The 16,015-nt window shown below is 44.8% G+C and overlaps 2 protein-coding genes across 5 annotated transcripts in view; one reads left to right on the top strand and one right to left on the bottom strand.

The window, feature by feature from the left end:
- Nucleotides 1-16,015, top strand: part of CSNK1G1 (casein kinase 1 gamma 1) — a 231,767-nt gene that overhangs the window by 135,596 nt on the left and 80,156 nt on the right. For all 4 annotated transcript variants that reach the window (XM_074965941.1, XM_074965940.1, XM_074965939.1 and 1 more), the window contains exon 5: nucleotides 2,426-2,577. In XM_074965941.1, coding sequence (XP_074822042.1) covers nucleotides 2,426-2,577 — 152 coding nt within the window. The remainder of the gene's footprint in view (nucleotides 1-2,425; nucleotides 2,578-16,015) is intronic.
- Nucleotides 5,759-15,123, bottom strand: LOC141994623 (uncharacterized). Its single transcript, XM_074964857.1, has 4 exons — nucleotides 14,541-15,123; nucleotides 13,748-13,961; nucleotides 13,523-13,693; nucleotides 5,759-5,825 (listed from the first exon to the last, which is right to left on the bottom strand). The coding sequence occupies exons 1-4, from the start codon at nucleotides 15,121-15,123 to the stop codon at nucleotides 5,759-5,761; spliced, it is 1,035 nt and encodes a 344-aa protein (XP_074820958.1).

Here is a 16,015-nt window from a genome sequence, read left to right as displayed (position 1 = left end):
ATGGCCAAGCACCCTGTTCGTATAGTCTTTTTTTCTCTGTTGAAGTCTATGGATTTTGCTGTGTCAGTTTGTGACCGGTTACTCCTTAATTGGTGTTATCTTTTGATAACATTCCAAAACACCTCCGAGAGAGTCACTCCGTCCTGGTTTCGATTTTAATCAATTGTCTTGTATTTAGGGGTGCCAGCCTCCACCTCACGGTTGTCAATCTGCCCTTCCTCACTTATGGATGCGTGTTGATGGTTCTCTGGTTAAGTTTCTTCACTCCTCCTTCCTTGACCATCTGACTTTAACAATGGCCTTCACACCTTATCTTTTCCTGATGCATGCATTCGTCATTCACACAAACAGTCTTTTACAGAGGCCTTCAAAGGTAGACAAACAGCAGTGTTTTATGTTGAGCAAGAAAGGCATTGTAAATTAAATTTTACTAAATCTTGTAATCAAAACGGTTCACATTGCGGCCCGGGCCTTCAACGTTCCTCTAGTCTCATTAACATAGACACAATACAAAATCCTGTCTCTTACTTACTAAACCTCAAAACAAAGAAATGTATATTTAACTAGAGTGCCTAATTTATAATGCATATAGGAAACCATAGTAGACATTATAACTTATCCTAAAACAAAAGGGTGATCATAATTAGTCATAAGGATTGTTCTGGTCTGTCCCTGCCTTAACATCAGTACAGACACTGGCAGTCTGTCAGATGAATTTCTACAAATGTCCCTGAGGGTCATTCCTTTCTAGTATTCAAAAAGGGTGGCTGGCAGGATGATCAAATCATACATTAATTCTTATAGTACAAATACAAAAGCCTGCTCCTACACTCCTTCACACCAACTTTGCTCATGTGGAAGAACATAGTATGTGATCAAGTAACTAAAAATGGTATAAGGTACAAGCATGCAGAATTAAGGTATATGGGCTACCTTAATTCTGGCACTTCCTAAATTTTGGGTACATGATTCTTGCAACTTAACTTCCAATATAGTCTTTTTGCCTGGAACAAATTATATGTTATATATACATATTTGATCCCTTAAACATCATGTAATATACTGTTCTGTGGCTCTTTGGCTTCACTGATGTCTGAGAACAAATTGTTTAAACAAACATCTAATTCTTGTCTATATGTGTAATTAATGTTATCTGAGCAGCTGGTAATCTATCTTTTGTATGTTAAAAATTGACAAGTCAATTTGGCATTGGGCTGAACTCTTTGAGGTTGTGTTTCAAAATAAGTATCCCCTCTCCCCGTTATCTTTTCAAACTGTTTATGAAGCAAAGGCTGAAAGCATGTTCTATAATAAAATACAATGCTTCTGCTGCATTGTCTCAAACAGATGCAAGGAGGCTGAGTTCCTGTACTAGAAGAAACCTTGGAGCACTAGCTGTTGGCCCATATCACATAATATTGAATCAACTCTATGTAGTGATCAATTAGAATTCTTTCACAGGGCAGCAAATTCAAGAAGTACAACTCTGCTTTGGTTAATTCAGTGAGTGTTCAAAACAGACCAGTGCAACAGGAATCTGCAAGATCAGCCTTGTGTTGACTGAGCCATTGTTTCCCCCTTTCTGGTGCCCTTTGGAAAACAATTTGCGTTTATCATCCAACATTGTCATCAGAGTTGAATATACATTTTCTTTTATGGGCATATTGAAAATGTATTCCTGTGCCTTTTTGCAGTCAGAGAACTGACTACAGTTAACAACCACTTACAAGGGTTTTGTGTATGATTTAGCAAAATAATTTTACGGATAAGTTTGACTGATTTGATAAATTTCTTATTTCACCAAGTGAAATAAGATATAAAGATTAAAAATCTTTGCATTTTTAAAGGAGAGATTACTTATAGTGCTTATGTGTGTTTTGAATTATAACTCTTATTAAAATGCATGTATATTAAGATAAAACAGATTATGTAAAGCTATGCTGAAAACAACATACTTTGGTTTACAAAGGAGCCCTTTCTTGACCATATTTTTTTTTTTAAAGTAAAAAGGTTTTACCTCTTTGCAGCTGCTTGAACTAGTCACAACATAGACTTGTTTGGGGTTCATGGCCCCCAAATCTTTAGTGTAAAGCAGGGAACTTCTTACAAATTATATCTTCTATGACCCAAACTTTTGCAGTGCTAGAATTAGATATTTCATGTGCTTATAGTATTTGTTGCCCTAAAATCCATATGCTTTAGAAAGGCTTTCTTTGAGAAGAACATGTACTGGTTTGCACTTCTTTCCATCCATATCAATAAATACATGTGGAAACTTTTTTCTGCTTGCTGTGCAAGATCTGTAATGGGGACTATGAGTTAAGCGATAAAAATAAAGCTTGGGGACAACAAAGGGTCTGACTTGACAGGAGTAATACTAGTGCAGTCCTGCTCACTTGTTTAATTTTTTCCCCTGTTCTTACAGCTGAAGGCCTCCCCCAGGTGTATTACTTTGGCCCATGTGGAAAGTACAATGCCATGGTACTAGAACTACTTGGTCCTAGCTTGGAAGATTTGTTTGACCTCTGTGATAGAACTTTCACTTTGAAGACGGTATTAATGATAGCCATCCAGCTGGTGAGTAGTGACATTGCTGGCAGGGCCTCTGCCACCTTTTTGAACTATTCCAATTTGTGTTATATCCAACAATATCTTAACTATTGATGGTGTGACAGGGTCGGGCCAGATGGCTATAGGAGAGTAATAGAAGGCAGATATATCAGCCCCAGGCTCAGTAGGTCCCTTTTCCCTGGGTAAGGTAACAGGGAAGGTTCCAGATCAATCAGGAACCTTCTGGAGACAATTAAGACAGGCTGATTAGAACACCTGCAGCCATTCAAGAAGTTGCTAGAATCAATTAAGGCAGGCTAATCAGGGCACCTGGGCTTTAAAAAGGAGCTCACTTCAGTTTGTGATGCGCGTGTGAGGAGCTGGGAGCAAGAGGCACTAGGAGCTGAGAGTGAGAACGCGGACTGTTGGAGGACTGAGGTGTACAAGCATTATCAGACACCAGGAGGAAGGTCCTATGGTGAGGATAAAGAAGGTGTTGGGAGGAGGCCATGGGAAAGTAGCCTAGGGAGTTGTAGCTGTCGCACAGCTGCTCCAGGAGGCACTCTAGACAGCTGCATTCCACAGGGCCCTGGGCTGGAACCCGGAGTAGAGGGTGGGCCCAGGTTCCTCCCAAATCCTTCCAACTCCTGGTCAGACACAGGAGGAGTCGACCTGGACTGTGGGTTCAGAAAAACAGCCAAGCTGAGGGCTGCCGTGAAGCTCCAAGACGAGCAAATCCGCCAGTAAGCGCAAGACCCACCAAGGTAGAACAGGAACTTTGTCACAATGGGTAAAATTAATAGCCATTGGCCTGTCAGCCCTTGCTGTAATACTCTCTTGAAGGATTTGTTACTCAGACATAACAGTCTGAATAGGGTACAGAATCTCTAGATATAGGAGAAAACTACTACTTCCTCCAAATTTGAATAAAATTCTTATTTAGGAGGGATGGATGGTTAGTTCTCTGCTCTCCCCACTCTGTATTAAGCTTTGATTAGTCTTTAATTACTTTCTGGATCATTAATATGTACGGATATTACCACTCCTTAAGTACAATTGGTCAGAGGGTCATTGAATGCCTAGTCCTCAGCTGAGAGATTGTATCGTTGCTGTCCCGAGCATCAAGAGTAAATCAGAATGGGGAACTCTGTAAGGTTCCAGGATGTACTTGAAGGAAAGATTCCGTTAGCAAGAAAAAGTCAAGTTGTAACTATGCTATTAAACCACTTAATGACTTGTTAGCTGTGGAGTAAGTTCATATTAACACTGAATTACTCCATGCATTTAACTGTAACTATGGTGCCTTGAAACATTATAGCATGACATGAAACAAATGCAGGGAAACATACACTGTATTAAAGTAACACTAGTCCTCACTAAGTGATGTAAATAGTGGGGTTCAGAATCCAGGCAGTTGGTAACTCACAACACCACCACCTCCCTGGTGATCAATGTGTGTGTACTTCAATACTTGGGCATGACAAAGTGAGACAGGTTCAGTGACAGGTTTTAATTTTGATTTCCTTGCTTATATTGTGCTTTACAGTGAATCTGAATTAGAACACTATTTTAATTCTCATCTTGACGTAGCCATTGACTTGCTATATGGAAACATCACTTTGCCTGTTTGTGACTGTTTTTCTTCCCATCCCATGTCTTGTCTATTTAGATTGTAAGCTCTTCAGGGCGGGGGGACTGTTTCCTTCTATGTGTTTGTACAGTGCCTCACACGGTGGGGCCCATATCTCAGTTGGGCCCTGTTGATGCTGCTGTAACAACAATAAGTAAAAATAATAATGTAGCTGTTCTGTATATTGTGTCTGAGAAGTGCACTGTCAGTTCAGATCTTTAAGTTAATTATCAGAGGGAGTGGAGGAATGAAAGATCACTTGGGCCCAATGTGCACTACCATAGTAACTATGATCATGGCTGAACTTACCAGATCCATTCTTGTTTGTATAGCACAAATAGGTTACAACTGTGAAAGAGAACCTAGCAGTTTTAGCCTAGCAGTTTGGCCATACCACCATCTACATTACAAATGGTAGTACCATTTTCTTCAGGAGAGTCTGGTCCCTTTTCTCCTGAGCTATGTTTTCTTTTCCAATTTCACCCACTGTTCTCAGCAGTTTGATCTGCAGGGTTGGCCTGAGAGTCCAAGAGCAGCCCAGATGGTTCCTATAATGGTCCCCTTACTTTGCACTCTCATCTAGATCAGCAGGACTAATCACTGTGACAGACACATCTCAGGCTCTTTGGTGCACGTGCAGCAAGTTACAAACTGACAGAAAGCCTCAGCATCTTGTTTTTCATGCCAAGGGATCAACTTAATACTTCCTGTGACATATTTAAAAATAAATTTGTTCTATGAATAAATATGAAGAGCTAAGTACATATAGCTTGGCTAAGAAACAGCTAGGGGCTAGAATGGGGGACTTAGATTTATAGGTATGTGAAGGGAATAAACAACCAAAAGAGAGAGGAATGAGTTATTCAAGGAATGTAATTAGGAGTAACGGGAGAAATTACAAAGTAATTGTTAAGCTCTATATCATGAAAATCTTCCTGGCAATGAGACCTATTAAATTTTTGTATAGAATCTCTAGGGAAGAGATGAAAGCCTCTTGTTTAGAACATTTAAAATTAGACTACATGATAGGAAATAATCCTGCCTTGGCAGGAAGATTAACTAGGTGGGTCTTAATGTCTTTGCCATCTCCAATTTACACTCATATACAGTGAGATAGAATCTTAGGGGCTTTTTTTCTTACTATAATACACCCTTAAAAGTAGTGTAATAAATGTGTGTGTTGAAGCAGTTTTCTCCCTTACTTTCCCACTGAGAATTTTATAAGTATATTAATCCTGAATAACTCATTCATCATGGGTGCTTTATATTGTCCCCTTAACAATATCAAGCTGACATAGCATTCTCCTGGCCACCGCTGCAACAGAATCCCAAGATAATTTACTTCAAGGAGACAACATTCCTGAAGTGAGGCAAAGTTTTAAAGTTTAAAATGGCTTCTTAAGTATTGCCAGTCCCAAAATTCACAAACCATAAGTCAGACCCCAACAGATTGCAATTATTTAAAATGATCAGATCATGCATTTGGTCTGTATTCTGATTTTTGAACTCCCCTGCCCACCCCAAGGTGTGTGACTACAGCATTGTCAAACTATCAACTGAATCATGAGTAATGCGATTTTAGTCTTTGTTGTTAACATTCTTGCTAGAGAAGCCAACCAAGATCAGGTCCCCATTGTGTTGGGTACTGGACAAAGAGGAGACAGCCCTTGCCTCAGAGATTGCAATCTAATGCAAATCATAATGGTGAGATATTGATGCAGAAACATGACATGTACCCACTGAACCCATTTCATTTTGGGGTCACCAACCATCCATCACATAAAAACGGCTTTTAATACCTGTTGAGCTGATCTGGATTCAAACAGGTGAACTACAAATCAGACTGTGTACTTCATTAGCAATGCCCTGCGGCATATCATCCCCCACAAACACTAATGATACACCTTTGAGAAGAGCGATTGCTTTCTAGAAAGTAAAGCTTACTAAATCAAGCTGTGATCTTTTGGCGCTTAAACAGGCACGGTCTTCCATTCTCTGGACACAAACAAAATCTCCCACATGTTGCTGTCACTCACTAGAGTAAAGTGCCCCATCCGATTCTTAAAGGGACAGCTCCTATTAACCAAAATACAGATGCTAAACATACAATAAAACCGATATAACACAACTTCCAAATTCACTTCTAAATACAATGCTTTATGATATAAAATGAGTCCAACAATTACTCCTGGATGCTAGCACTAATGCTTACACATACATACGTTTTTTTTGTTTGTTTTTTTTTTGCGTCCAGAGGTCATCAGCACATTGAACTCAGAACCTTCATATCGACAACACAGGTTTCTTCTGCTTCAGCTATAAATACATGGGTATAGCCATACTGGATTAGACCGAAGGTCCATATAGTCCAGTATCCTGGAAAATACAGAAGTAGGGAGTGGGGAAGTCCCATGCTGTTTTCTCTGTATGGACCAGCCCATACAGGGGAGACAACATACACTCTGCTGGAGGGTTACACAACTATTAGTGAGGTGGTAGTGGAATGCTGGGCATCCTATAAAGGACAACTACTGTGTTAATTAAAAACCCTGTGATTTGGAAAATCTGCCTTGGCTTATGTGGACTAGATAATTTTGTTGCAATAACTATCTCCTGGCATGGTGTAGAAATGGAGAGTGGATGATAGCTGAACATGGAGCCTTCCAGTTTATAGGACTAAAGAATTGGAACTATAAAAGAAATTCTACTGCTTTTTCTATCTTCCCTCCCTTGCACTTCATGGGCTCTGGATGTAAAGGAGCCAGATCAGTATCTTATAATGCTGCTGGAGTGCATTAATTCAGTGACTACATAATCTAAAAAATGTTTGATCTTTCCAAACTCCCACTTTGTCTCCACCTACACATCTTGCTGTGAAAGTACTTTTTAAAAAATAAATTGAAGAAGGTAGTACTGGTTTTCATTTGAGCATCAGCTCGGCATCCTTTTTTTTTTTTTTTTTTTAAAGTTGACCATCCCAATAAATGACCTATCCTGGTAGTAAAGACAAAGTACTCATACTGCATTTTAAACCTTACTTTGTATGGGGGTTAGCCAGCTCTCCAGCCCCTTTTAAAGGGACGCTTTTCCAGGTTGAATGTATTCCAAACATACCTTTTGATCTTCAAACCTACCACTGTGTGAAACAAATGATTGAGATGTGTGACAAATGGCTGAAATGTGGAACATCTGTTGTGTTATGCATCATACCATAATTATTTTATAATGGTTGTTAACTATAAAACAATCTGATTTAAAAGATTTTTTTCTCTGTGTATATTAAATTACTTTTTAAAAGAAAACTAAAAAAAGTTTCAGCATGTAGAAATGAGTTCTTTGCATGGCGTCTGCATATTGCCATTTATGAGATCAAGGCACTCACGCTTTGAGCTTCTAGAATCATCTAGAAAACAGTGTCTTTTGGGTCCACTTGCCTATCCTTTCCCCTTTTATCCTGGATGGCTCCGAGAGTATAAAATGAAGAGTGGCCCAACCACCCTTCAGTTCCTTCTAACTTCTGACGGTCCGGTGAGCTTAGATTGCACACACCATCCTCAGTGCTTTCCTCATCAGTTTTTCTTATTTCTATTTCTTCTCTTTTGGGGCAAATTTTGTTTATAGCTTGTTAGTTTTTTCAGTCACATTTTTCTTCTAAAAGTAAAGAGGAGATGCCTGACTGGCATAGGCTTTGTCTGCACTTAAGAGTAGGAGGGCTGCCGCAGGCCCCCCCTACTGATGGAGGAGGCTCCCTGGGCCTGGTCAACTAACTCTGGCAGTCTGTAAATAGAGCTTGGTTTAGGGATCTGGTCACAGTCAAGGTCCCCTGATCTGTTCAAGGTGACCTAGGAGAGTTAGTTATATGTCTAAACCATCTCTCTGGACATTGGATCTGGATCTTCAGAACTCAGATCCTTCAGCCAAGTGTTGACCTGAGGCTGCAGAGCATGGATGCAGGGGTCACGAGATCCAGAAACCACAGCCAAGTTGGATCCATAGTTAACACATTTGGATCTGGATCCAGAGGCAGAAACCAACTTGCAGCAGGATCTAGCAGTCAAACATGGATCCAGTGTTAGCATTTGGATCCAATTTTGACAGCCATACAGGAATAACTGCTAACCACAGTTGCCAAGAAGGGATCACGTTGGCTGGGATCCAGCCAGCATGAGGATCAACTGTCACTTGTCTAGTGGTTCTGTACCCCCTGAGTCCTGGACCTACTCAGGTCATTAAGGTCCAGTACTGCAGTTCCAACAGCATGATCTTTGTGAACTGCTTTCCATATTGATTCTGTGTACGCCACAGTGGTATGAGCAAGCAGATCCATTCTGGAGATCCTCACAACACTGGAAGGGGGAAACACATTACAGTCTTTTAGAACAAATTTTGAAGGACAGATTAAATTCACAGGTAATTGGAAAAGCAGATGTAATCCATTTGCGTTCACCAAAGGTAGATCATGCCAGACTAACATGATATTCTTCTTTAAGAAGATAAGTGATTTTTTTTTAGGCAAGGGAAATGCAGCAGATCTAATATACTAGGACTTCAGTAAAGCATTTGACGCTGTAAAATTAGAGAAGATGGGGATTCGTCAAGAATTGTAAGGTAGGTAAGGAGAAAAGGAGTACTTGTGGCACCTTAGAGACTAACCAATTTATTTGAGCATGAGCTTTCGTGAGCTACAGCTCACTTCATCGGATGCATGAGCTGTAGCTCACGAAAGCTTATGCTCAAATAAATTGGTTAGGGTATGTCTACACTACGGAATAAGGTCGAATTTATAGAAGTCGGTTTTTTAGAAATCGGTTTTATATATTCGAGTGTGTGTGTCCCCACAGAAGTGCATTAAGTGCATTAACTCGGCGGAGTGCTTCCACAGTACCGAGGCTAGAGTCGACTTCTGGAGCGTTGCACTGTGGGTAGCTATCCCACAGTTCCCGCAGTCTCCGCCGCCCATTGGAATTCTGGGTTGAGATCCCAATGCCTGATGGGGCTGAAACATTGTCGCGGGTGGTTCTGGGGACATATCGTCAGTCCCCCCCTTCCCTCCCTCCCTCCCTCCGTGAAAGCAAGGGCAGACAATTGTTTCGCGCCTTTTTTCCTGAGTTACCTGTGCGGATGCCATACCACCGCAAGCATGGAGCCCGCTCAGGTAACCATCACCGTATGTCTCCTGGGTGCTGGCAGACGTGGCACGGCATTGCTACACAGTAGCAGCAACCCATTGCCTTGTGGCAGCAGACGGTACAATACGACTGGTAGCCGTCCTCGTCATGTCCGAGGTACTCCTGGTCGCCTGTGTGATCAGGAGCGCCTGGGCAGACATGGGCGCAGGGACTAAATTTTTAGTGACTTGACCAGGTCATTTTTTTTAGTCCGGCAGTCAGTCCTATTGAACCGTCTTATGGTGAGCAGGCAGGCAATATGTCTTTCTGCACTGTCTGCTGCCAGCCAAAGATGTAAAAGATAGATGGAGTGGATCAAAACAAGAAATAGACCAGATTTGTTTGTACTCATTTGCCTCCTCCCCTGTCTAGGGGAATCATTCCTCTAGGTCACACTGCAGTCACTCACAGAGAAGGTGCAGCGAGGTAGATCTAGCCATGTATCAATCAGAGGCCAGGCTAACCTCCTTGTTCCAATAAGAACAATAACTTAGGTGCACCATTTCTTATTGGAACCCTCCGTGAAGTCAACCCTGTAAGCCGTGTCCTCAGTCGCCCCTCCCTGCGTCAGAGCAATGGCAAACAATCGTGCATCTGAGTTGAGAGTGCTGTCCAGAGCAGTCACAATGGAGCACTCTGATTGGGCTAAAACATTGTCGCGGGTGGTTCTGGGTACATATTGTCCGGCCCCCGTTCCCTCCCTCCCTCCGTGAAGGCAAGGGCAGACAATTGTTTCGCGCCTTTTTTCCTGAGTTACCTGTGCGGACGCCATACCACCGCAAGCATGGAGCCCGCTCAGGTAACCGTCACCATATGTCTCCTGGGTGCTGGCAGACGCGGTACAGCATTGCTACACAGTAGCAGCAACCCATTGCCTTCTGGCAGCAGACGGTACAGTACGACTGGTAGCCGTCCTCGTCATGTCCGAGGTGTTCCTGGTCGCCTGTGTGAGGTCGATCAGGAGCGCCTGGGCAGACATGGGCGCAGGGACTAAATTTTTAGTGACTTGACCAGGTCATTTTTTTTAGTCCGGCAGTCAGTCCTATTGAACCGTCTTATGGTGAGCAGGCAGGCAATATGGATTGCTAGCAGTCCTATTGCACCGTCTTCTACCGAGCAGCCATGAGATGTGGATGGCATGCAGTCCTTCTGCACCGTCTGCTGCTAGCCAAAGATGTAAAAGATAGATGGAGTGGATCAAAACAAGAAATAGACCAGATTTGTTTTGTACTCATTTGCCTTCTCCCCTGTCTAGGGGACTCATTCCTCTAGGTCACACTGCAGTCACGCATAGAGAAGGTGCAGCGAGGTAGATCTAGCCATGTATCAATCAGAGGCCAGGCTAACCTCCTTGTTCCAATAAGAACAATAACTTAGGTGCACCATTTCTTATTGGAACCCTCCGTGAACTCTACCCTTGTAAGCCGTGTCCTCAGTCGCCCCTCCCTGCGTCAGAGCAACGGCAAACAATCGTGCATCTGAGTTGAGAGTGCTGTCCAGAGCAGCCCAATGGAGCACTCTGATTGGGCTAAAACATTGTCGCGGGTGGTTCTGGGTACATATTGTCCGGCCCCCGTTCCCTCCCTCCCTCCGTGAAGGCAAGGGCAGATAATTGTTTCGCGCCTTTTTTCCTGAGTTACCTGTGCGGACGCCATACCACCGCAAGCATGGAGCCCGCTCAGGTAACCGTCACCGTATGTCTCCTGGGTGCTGGCAGACGCGGTACGGCATTGCTACAGAGTAGCAGCAACCCATTGCCTTCTGGCAGCAGACGGTGCAGTATGACTGGTACCCGTCCTCGTCATGTCTGAGGTGCTCCTGGCCACGTCGGCTGGGAGCGCCTGGGCAGACATGGGCGCAGGGACTAAATTTTTGGTGACTTGACCAGGTCATTCTCTTTAGTCCTGCAGTCAGTCGTATTGAACCGTCTAATGGTGAGCAGGCAGGCAATACGGATTGCTAGCAGTCGTATTGTACCATCTTCTGCCGGGCAGGCAAGAGGTGACGATGGCTAGCAATCGTACTGTGCCATCTTCTGCCGGGCAGGCAAGAGATGAGGATGGCTAGCAGTCATACTGTGCCATCTTCTGCCGAGCAGCCATGAGATGTGGATGGCTTGCAGTCCTTCTGCACCGTCTGCTGCCAGCCAAAGATGTAAAAGATAGATGGAGTGGATCAAAACAAGAAATAGACCAGATTTGTTTTGTACTCATTTGCCTCCTGCCCTGTCTAGGGGACTCATTCCTCTAGGTCACACTGCAGTCACTCACAGAGAAGGTGCTGCGAGGTAGATCTAGCCATGTATCAATCAGAGGCCAGGCTAACCTCCTTGTTCCAATAACAACAATAACTTAGGTGCACCATTTCTTATTGGAACCCTCCGTGAAGTCCTGCCTGAACTACTCCTTGATGTAAAGCCACCCCCTTTGTGGATTTTAGCCTCCTGAAGCCAACCCTGTAAGCCGTGTCGTCAGTCGCCCCTCCCTCCGTCAGAGCAACGGCAGACAATCATTCCGCGCCTTTTTTCTGTGCGGACGCCATACCAAGGCAAGCATGGAGTCCGCTCAGCTCACTTTGGCAATTAGGAGCACATTAAACACCACACGCATTATCCAGCAGTATATGCAGCACCAGAACCTGGCAAAGCGCTACCGGGCGAGGAGGCGACGTCAGCGCGGTCACGTGAGTGATCAGGACATGGACACAGATTTCTCTGAAAGCATGGGCCCTGCCAATGCATGCATCATGGTGCTAATGGGGCAGGTTCATGCGGTGGAACGCCGATTCTGGGCTCAGGAAACAAGCACAGACTGGTGGGACCGCATAGTGTTGCAGGTCTGGGACGATTCCCAGTGGCTGCGAAACTTTCTCATGCGTAAGGGCACTTTCATGGAACTTTGTGACTTGCTTTCCCCTGCCCTGAAGCGCATGAATACCAAGATGAGAGCAGCCCTCACAGTTGAGAAACGAGTGGCGATAGCCCTGTGGAAGCTTGCAACGCCAGACAGCTACCGGTCAGTTGGGAATCAATTTGGAGTGGGCAAATCTACTGTGGGGGCTGCTGTGATGCAAGTAGCCCACGCAATCAAAGATCTGCTGATATCAAGGGTAGTGACCTTGGGAAATGTGCAGGTCATAGTGGATGGCTTTGCTGCAATGGGATTCCCTAACTGTGGTGGGGCCATAGACGGAACCCATATCCCTATCTTGGCACCGGAGCACCAAGCCGGCGAGTACATAAACCGCAAGGGGTACTTTTCAATAGTGCTGCAAGCTCTGGTGGATCACAAGGGACGTTTCACCAACATCAACGTGGGATGGCCGGGAAAGGTACATGACGCTCGCATCTTCAGGAACTCTGGTCTGTTTCAAAAGCTGCAGGAAGGGACTTTATTCCCAGACCAGAAAATAACTGTTGGTGATGTTGAAATGCCTATATGTATCCTTGGGGACCCAGCCTACCCCTTAATGCCATGGCTCATGAAGCCGTACACAGGCAGCCTGGACAGCAGTCAGGAGCTGTTCAACTACAGGCTGAGCAAAGTGCAGAATGGTGGTAGAATGTGCATTTGGACGTTTAAAGGCGCGCTGGCGCAGTTTACTGACTCGGTTAGACCTCAGCGAAACCAATATTCCCACTGTTATTACTGCTTGCTGTGTGCTCCACAATATCTGTGAGAGTAAGGGGGAGACGTTTATGGCGGGGTGGGAGGTTGAGGCAAATCGCCTGGCTGCTGGTTATGCGCAGCCAGACACCAGGGCGGTTAGAAGAGCACAGGAGGGTGCGGTACGCATCAGAGAGGCTTTGAAAACCAGTTTCATGACTGGACAGGCTACGGTGTGAAAGTTCTGTTTGTTTCTCCTTGATGAAACCCCCCGCCCCTTGGTTCACTCTACTTCCTTGTAAGCTAACCACCCTCCCCTCCTCCCTTTGATCACCTCTTGCAGAGGCAATAAAGTCATTGTTGCTTCACATTCATGCATTCTTTATTCATTCATCACACAAATAGGGGGATGACTACCAAGGTAGCCCAGGAGGGGTGGTGGAGGAGGGAAGGAAAATGCCACACAGCACTTTAAAAGTTTACAACTTTAAAATTTATTGAATGACAGCCTTCTTTTTTTGGGGCAATCCTCTGTGGTGGAGTGGCTGGTTGGCCGGTGGCCCCCCCACCACGTTCTTGGGCGTCTGGGTGTGGAGGCTATGGAACTTGGGGAGGAGGGCGGTTGGTTACACAGGGGCTGTAGTGGCAGTCTGTGCTCCAGCTGCCTTTGCTGCAGCTCAACCATACACTGGAGCATACTGGTTTGGTCCTCCAGCAGCCTCAGCATTGAATCCTGCCTCCTCTCATCACGCTGTCGCCACATTCGAGCTTCAGCCCTCTCTTCAGCCCGCCACTTACTCTCTTCAGCCCGCCACCTCTCCTCCTGGTCATTTTGTGCTTTCCTGCAGTCTGACATTATTTGCCTCCACGCATTCGTCTGTGCTCTGTCAGTGTGGGAGGACAGCATGAGCTCGGAGAACATTTCATCTCGAGTGCGTTTTTTTTTCTTTCTAATGTTCACTAGCCTCTGGGAAGGAGAAGATCCTGTGATCATTGAAACACATGCAGCTGGTGGAGAAAAGAAAAGGGACAGCGGTATTTAAAAAGACACATTTTATAAAACACTGGCTACACTCTTTCAGGGTAAACTTTGCTGTTAACATTACATACATAGCACATGTGCTTTCGTTACAAGGTCGCATTTTGCCTCCCCCCACCGCGTGGCTAACCCCTCAACCCTCCCCCCTCCCTGTGGCTAACAGCGGGGAACATTTCTGTTCAGCCGCAGGCAAACAGCCCAGCAGGAATGGGCTCCTCTGAGTGTCCCCTGAAGAAAAGCACCCTATTTCAACCAGGTGACCATGGATTATATCTCACTCTCCTGAGGATAACACATGAACGGATGTTGCTTGAACGCCAGCAAACATACACTGCAATGCTTTGTTGTACAATGATTCCCGAGTACGTGTTACTGGCCTGGAGTGGTATAGTGTCCTACCATGAAGGACGCAATAAGTCTGCCCTCCCCAGAAACCTTTTGCAAAGGCTTTGGGAGTATATCCAGGAGAGCCGCGAATGCCAGGGCAGAGTAATCCTTTCACATGCTTGCTTTTAAACCATGTATAGTATTTTAAAAGGTACACTCACCAGAGGTCCCTTCTCCGCCTGCTGGGTCCAGGAGGCAGCCTTGGGTGGGTTCAGGGGGTACTGGCTCCAGGTCCAGGGTGAGAAACAGTTCCTGGCTGTCGGGAAAACCGGTTTCTCCGCTTGCTTGCTGTGAGCTATCTACAACCTCCTCCTCATCATCATCTTCTTCGTCCCCAAAACCTGCTTCCGTATTGCCTCCATCTCCATTGAAGGAGTCAAACAACACGGCTGGGGTAGTGGTGGCTGAACCCCCTAAAATGGCATGCAGCTCATCATAGAAGCGGCATGTTTGGGGCTCTGACCCGGAGCGGCCGTTCGCCTCTCTGGTTTTCTGGTAGGCTTGCCTCAGCTCCTTAAGTTTCACGCGGCACTGCTTCGGGTCCCTGTTATGGCCTCTGTCCTTCATGCCCTGGGAGATCTTGACAAAGGTTTTGGCATTTCGAAAACTGGAACGGAGTTCTGATAGCATGGATTCCTCTCCCCATACAGCGATCAGATCCCGTACCTCCCGTTCGGTCCATGCTGGAGCTCTTTTGCGATTCTGAGACTCCATCATGGTCACCTCTGCTGATGAGCTCTGCATGGTCACCTGCAGCTTGCCACGCTGGCCAAACAGGAAATGAGATTCAAAAGTTCGCGGTTCTTTTCCTGTCTACCTGGCCAGTGCATCTGAGTTGAGAGTGCTGTCCAGAGCGGTCAAAATGGAGCACTCTGGGATAGCTCCCGGAGGCCAATACCGTCGAATTGTGTCCACAGTACCCCAAATTCGACCCGGCAAGGCCGATTTAAGCGCTAATCCGCTTGTCAGGGGTGGAGTAAGGAAATCGATTTTAAGAGCCCTTTAAGTCGAAATAAAGGGCTTCATCGTGTGGACGGGTGCAGGTTTACATCGATTTAATGCTGCTAAATTCGACCTAAAGTCCTAGTGTAGATCAGGGCTTAGTCTCTAAGGTGCCACAAATACTCCTTTTCTTTTTGCAAATACAGACTAACATGGCTGTTACTCTGAAAGGTAGGTAAGGATTTGGTTAAAGGGAAGAAAGCAACCAGTTGCTCTGAAAGGTGAGCAGAGAGACTGAAGGGAGGTTATTAGTGAAGTTCCTCAAGGATCAATCTAGGGACAGATCTTATTTAATATTTCTATTACTAACCTTGGCATGAAAGTAGAAGTGTGTTAATGAAACTTATTCATGTTACAAAGTTGGGAGACATTGTCAATACAGAGAAACATCAGAATATTATGCAGGAAGAACTGGATGACCTTGAAAACTGGAGTAACAGAAACGGGATGGAATTTAAAATGCAAGGTCATGTACTGAAGGTCTAATAAGAATTTATGCTATATACTGGAGTATCATCAGTTGGGAGCGACACAGGAGGTGAAAGACTGAGGTGTGTTGGTTAATCACAAGATGACTGAGCTACGAAAAAGGCAAATGTGATCCTAAAATGTATCAGGTAAGGCATTTCCAGTA

Source organism: Natator depressus, chromosome 10 (genome assembly GCF_965152275.1).
Source record: "Natator depressus isolate rNatDep1 chromosome 10, rNatDep2.hap1, whole genome shotgun sequence".
Taxonomy (NCBI): domain Eukaryota; kingdom Metazoa; phylum Chordata; order Testudines; family Cheloniidae; genus Natator; species Natator depressus.
The sequence above is the reverse complement of the archived record's forward strand: the minus strand, read 5'-3'. Positions and strand labels throughout refer to the sequence as shown.

What these genes read in the sequence shown, in the direction of transcription:
- LOC141994623 (XM_074964857.1), bottom strand. Translation starts at nt 15,123, where the DNA reads ATGCAGAGCTCATCAGCAGAGGTGACCATGATGGAGTCTCAGAATCGC. An exon ending in AGGCGGAGAAGGGACCTCTG is followed by an intron (nt 13,962 to 14,540) that starts GTGAGTGTACCT and finishes TTTCTCCACCAG; the next exon opens with CTGCATGTGTTTCAATGATC. An exon ending in CCCAGACGCCCAAGAACGTG is followed by an intron (nt 5,826 to 13,522) that starts GTGGGGGGGCCA and finishes CTCTTTGTCCAG; the next exon opens with TACCCAACACAATGGGGACC.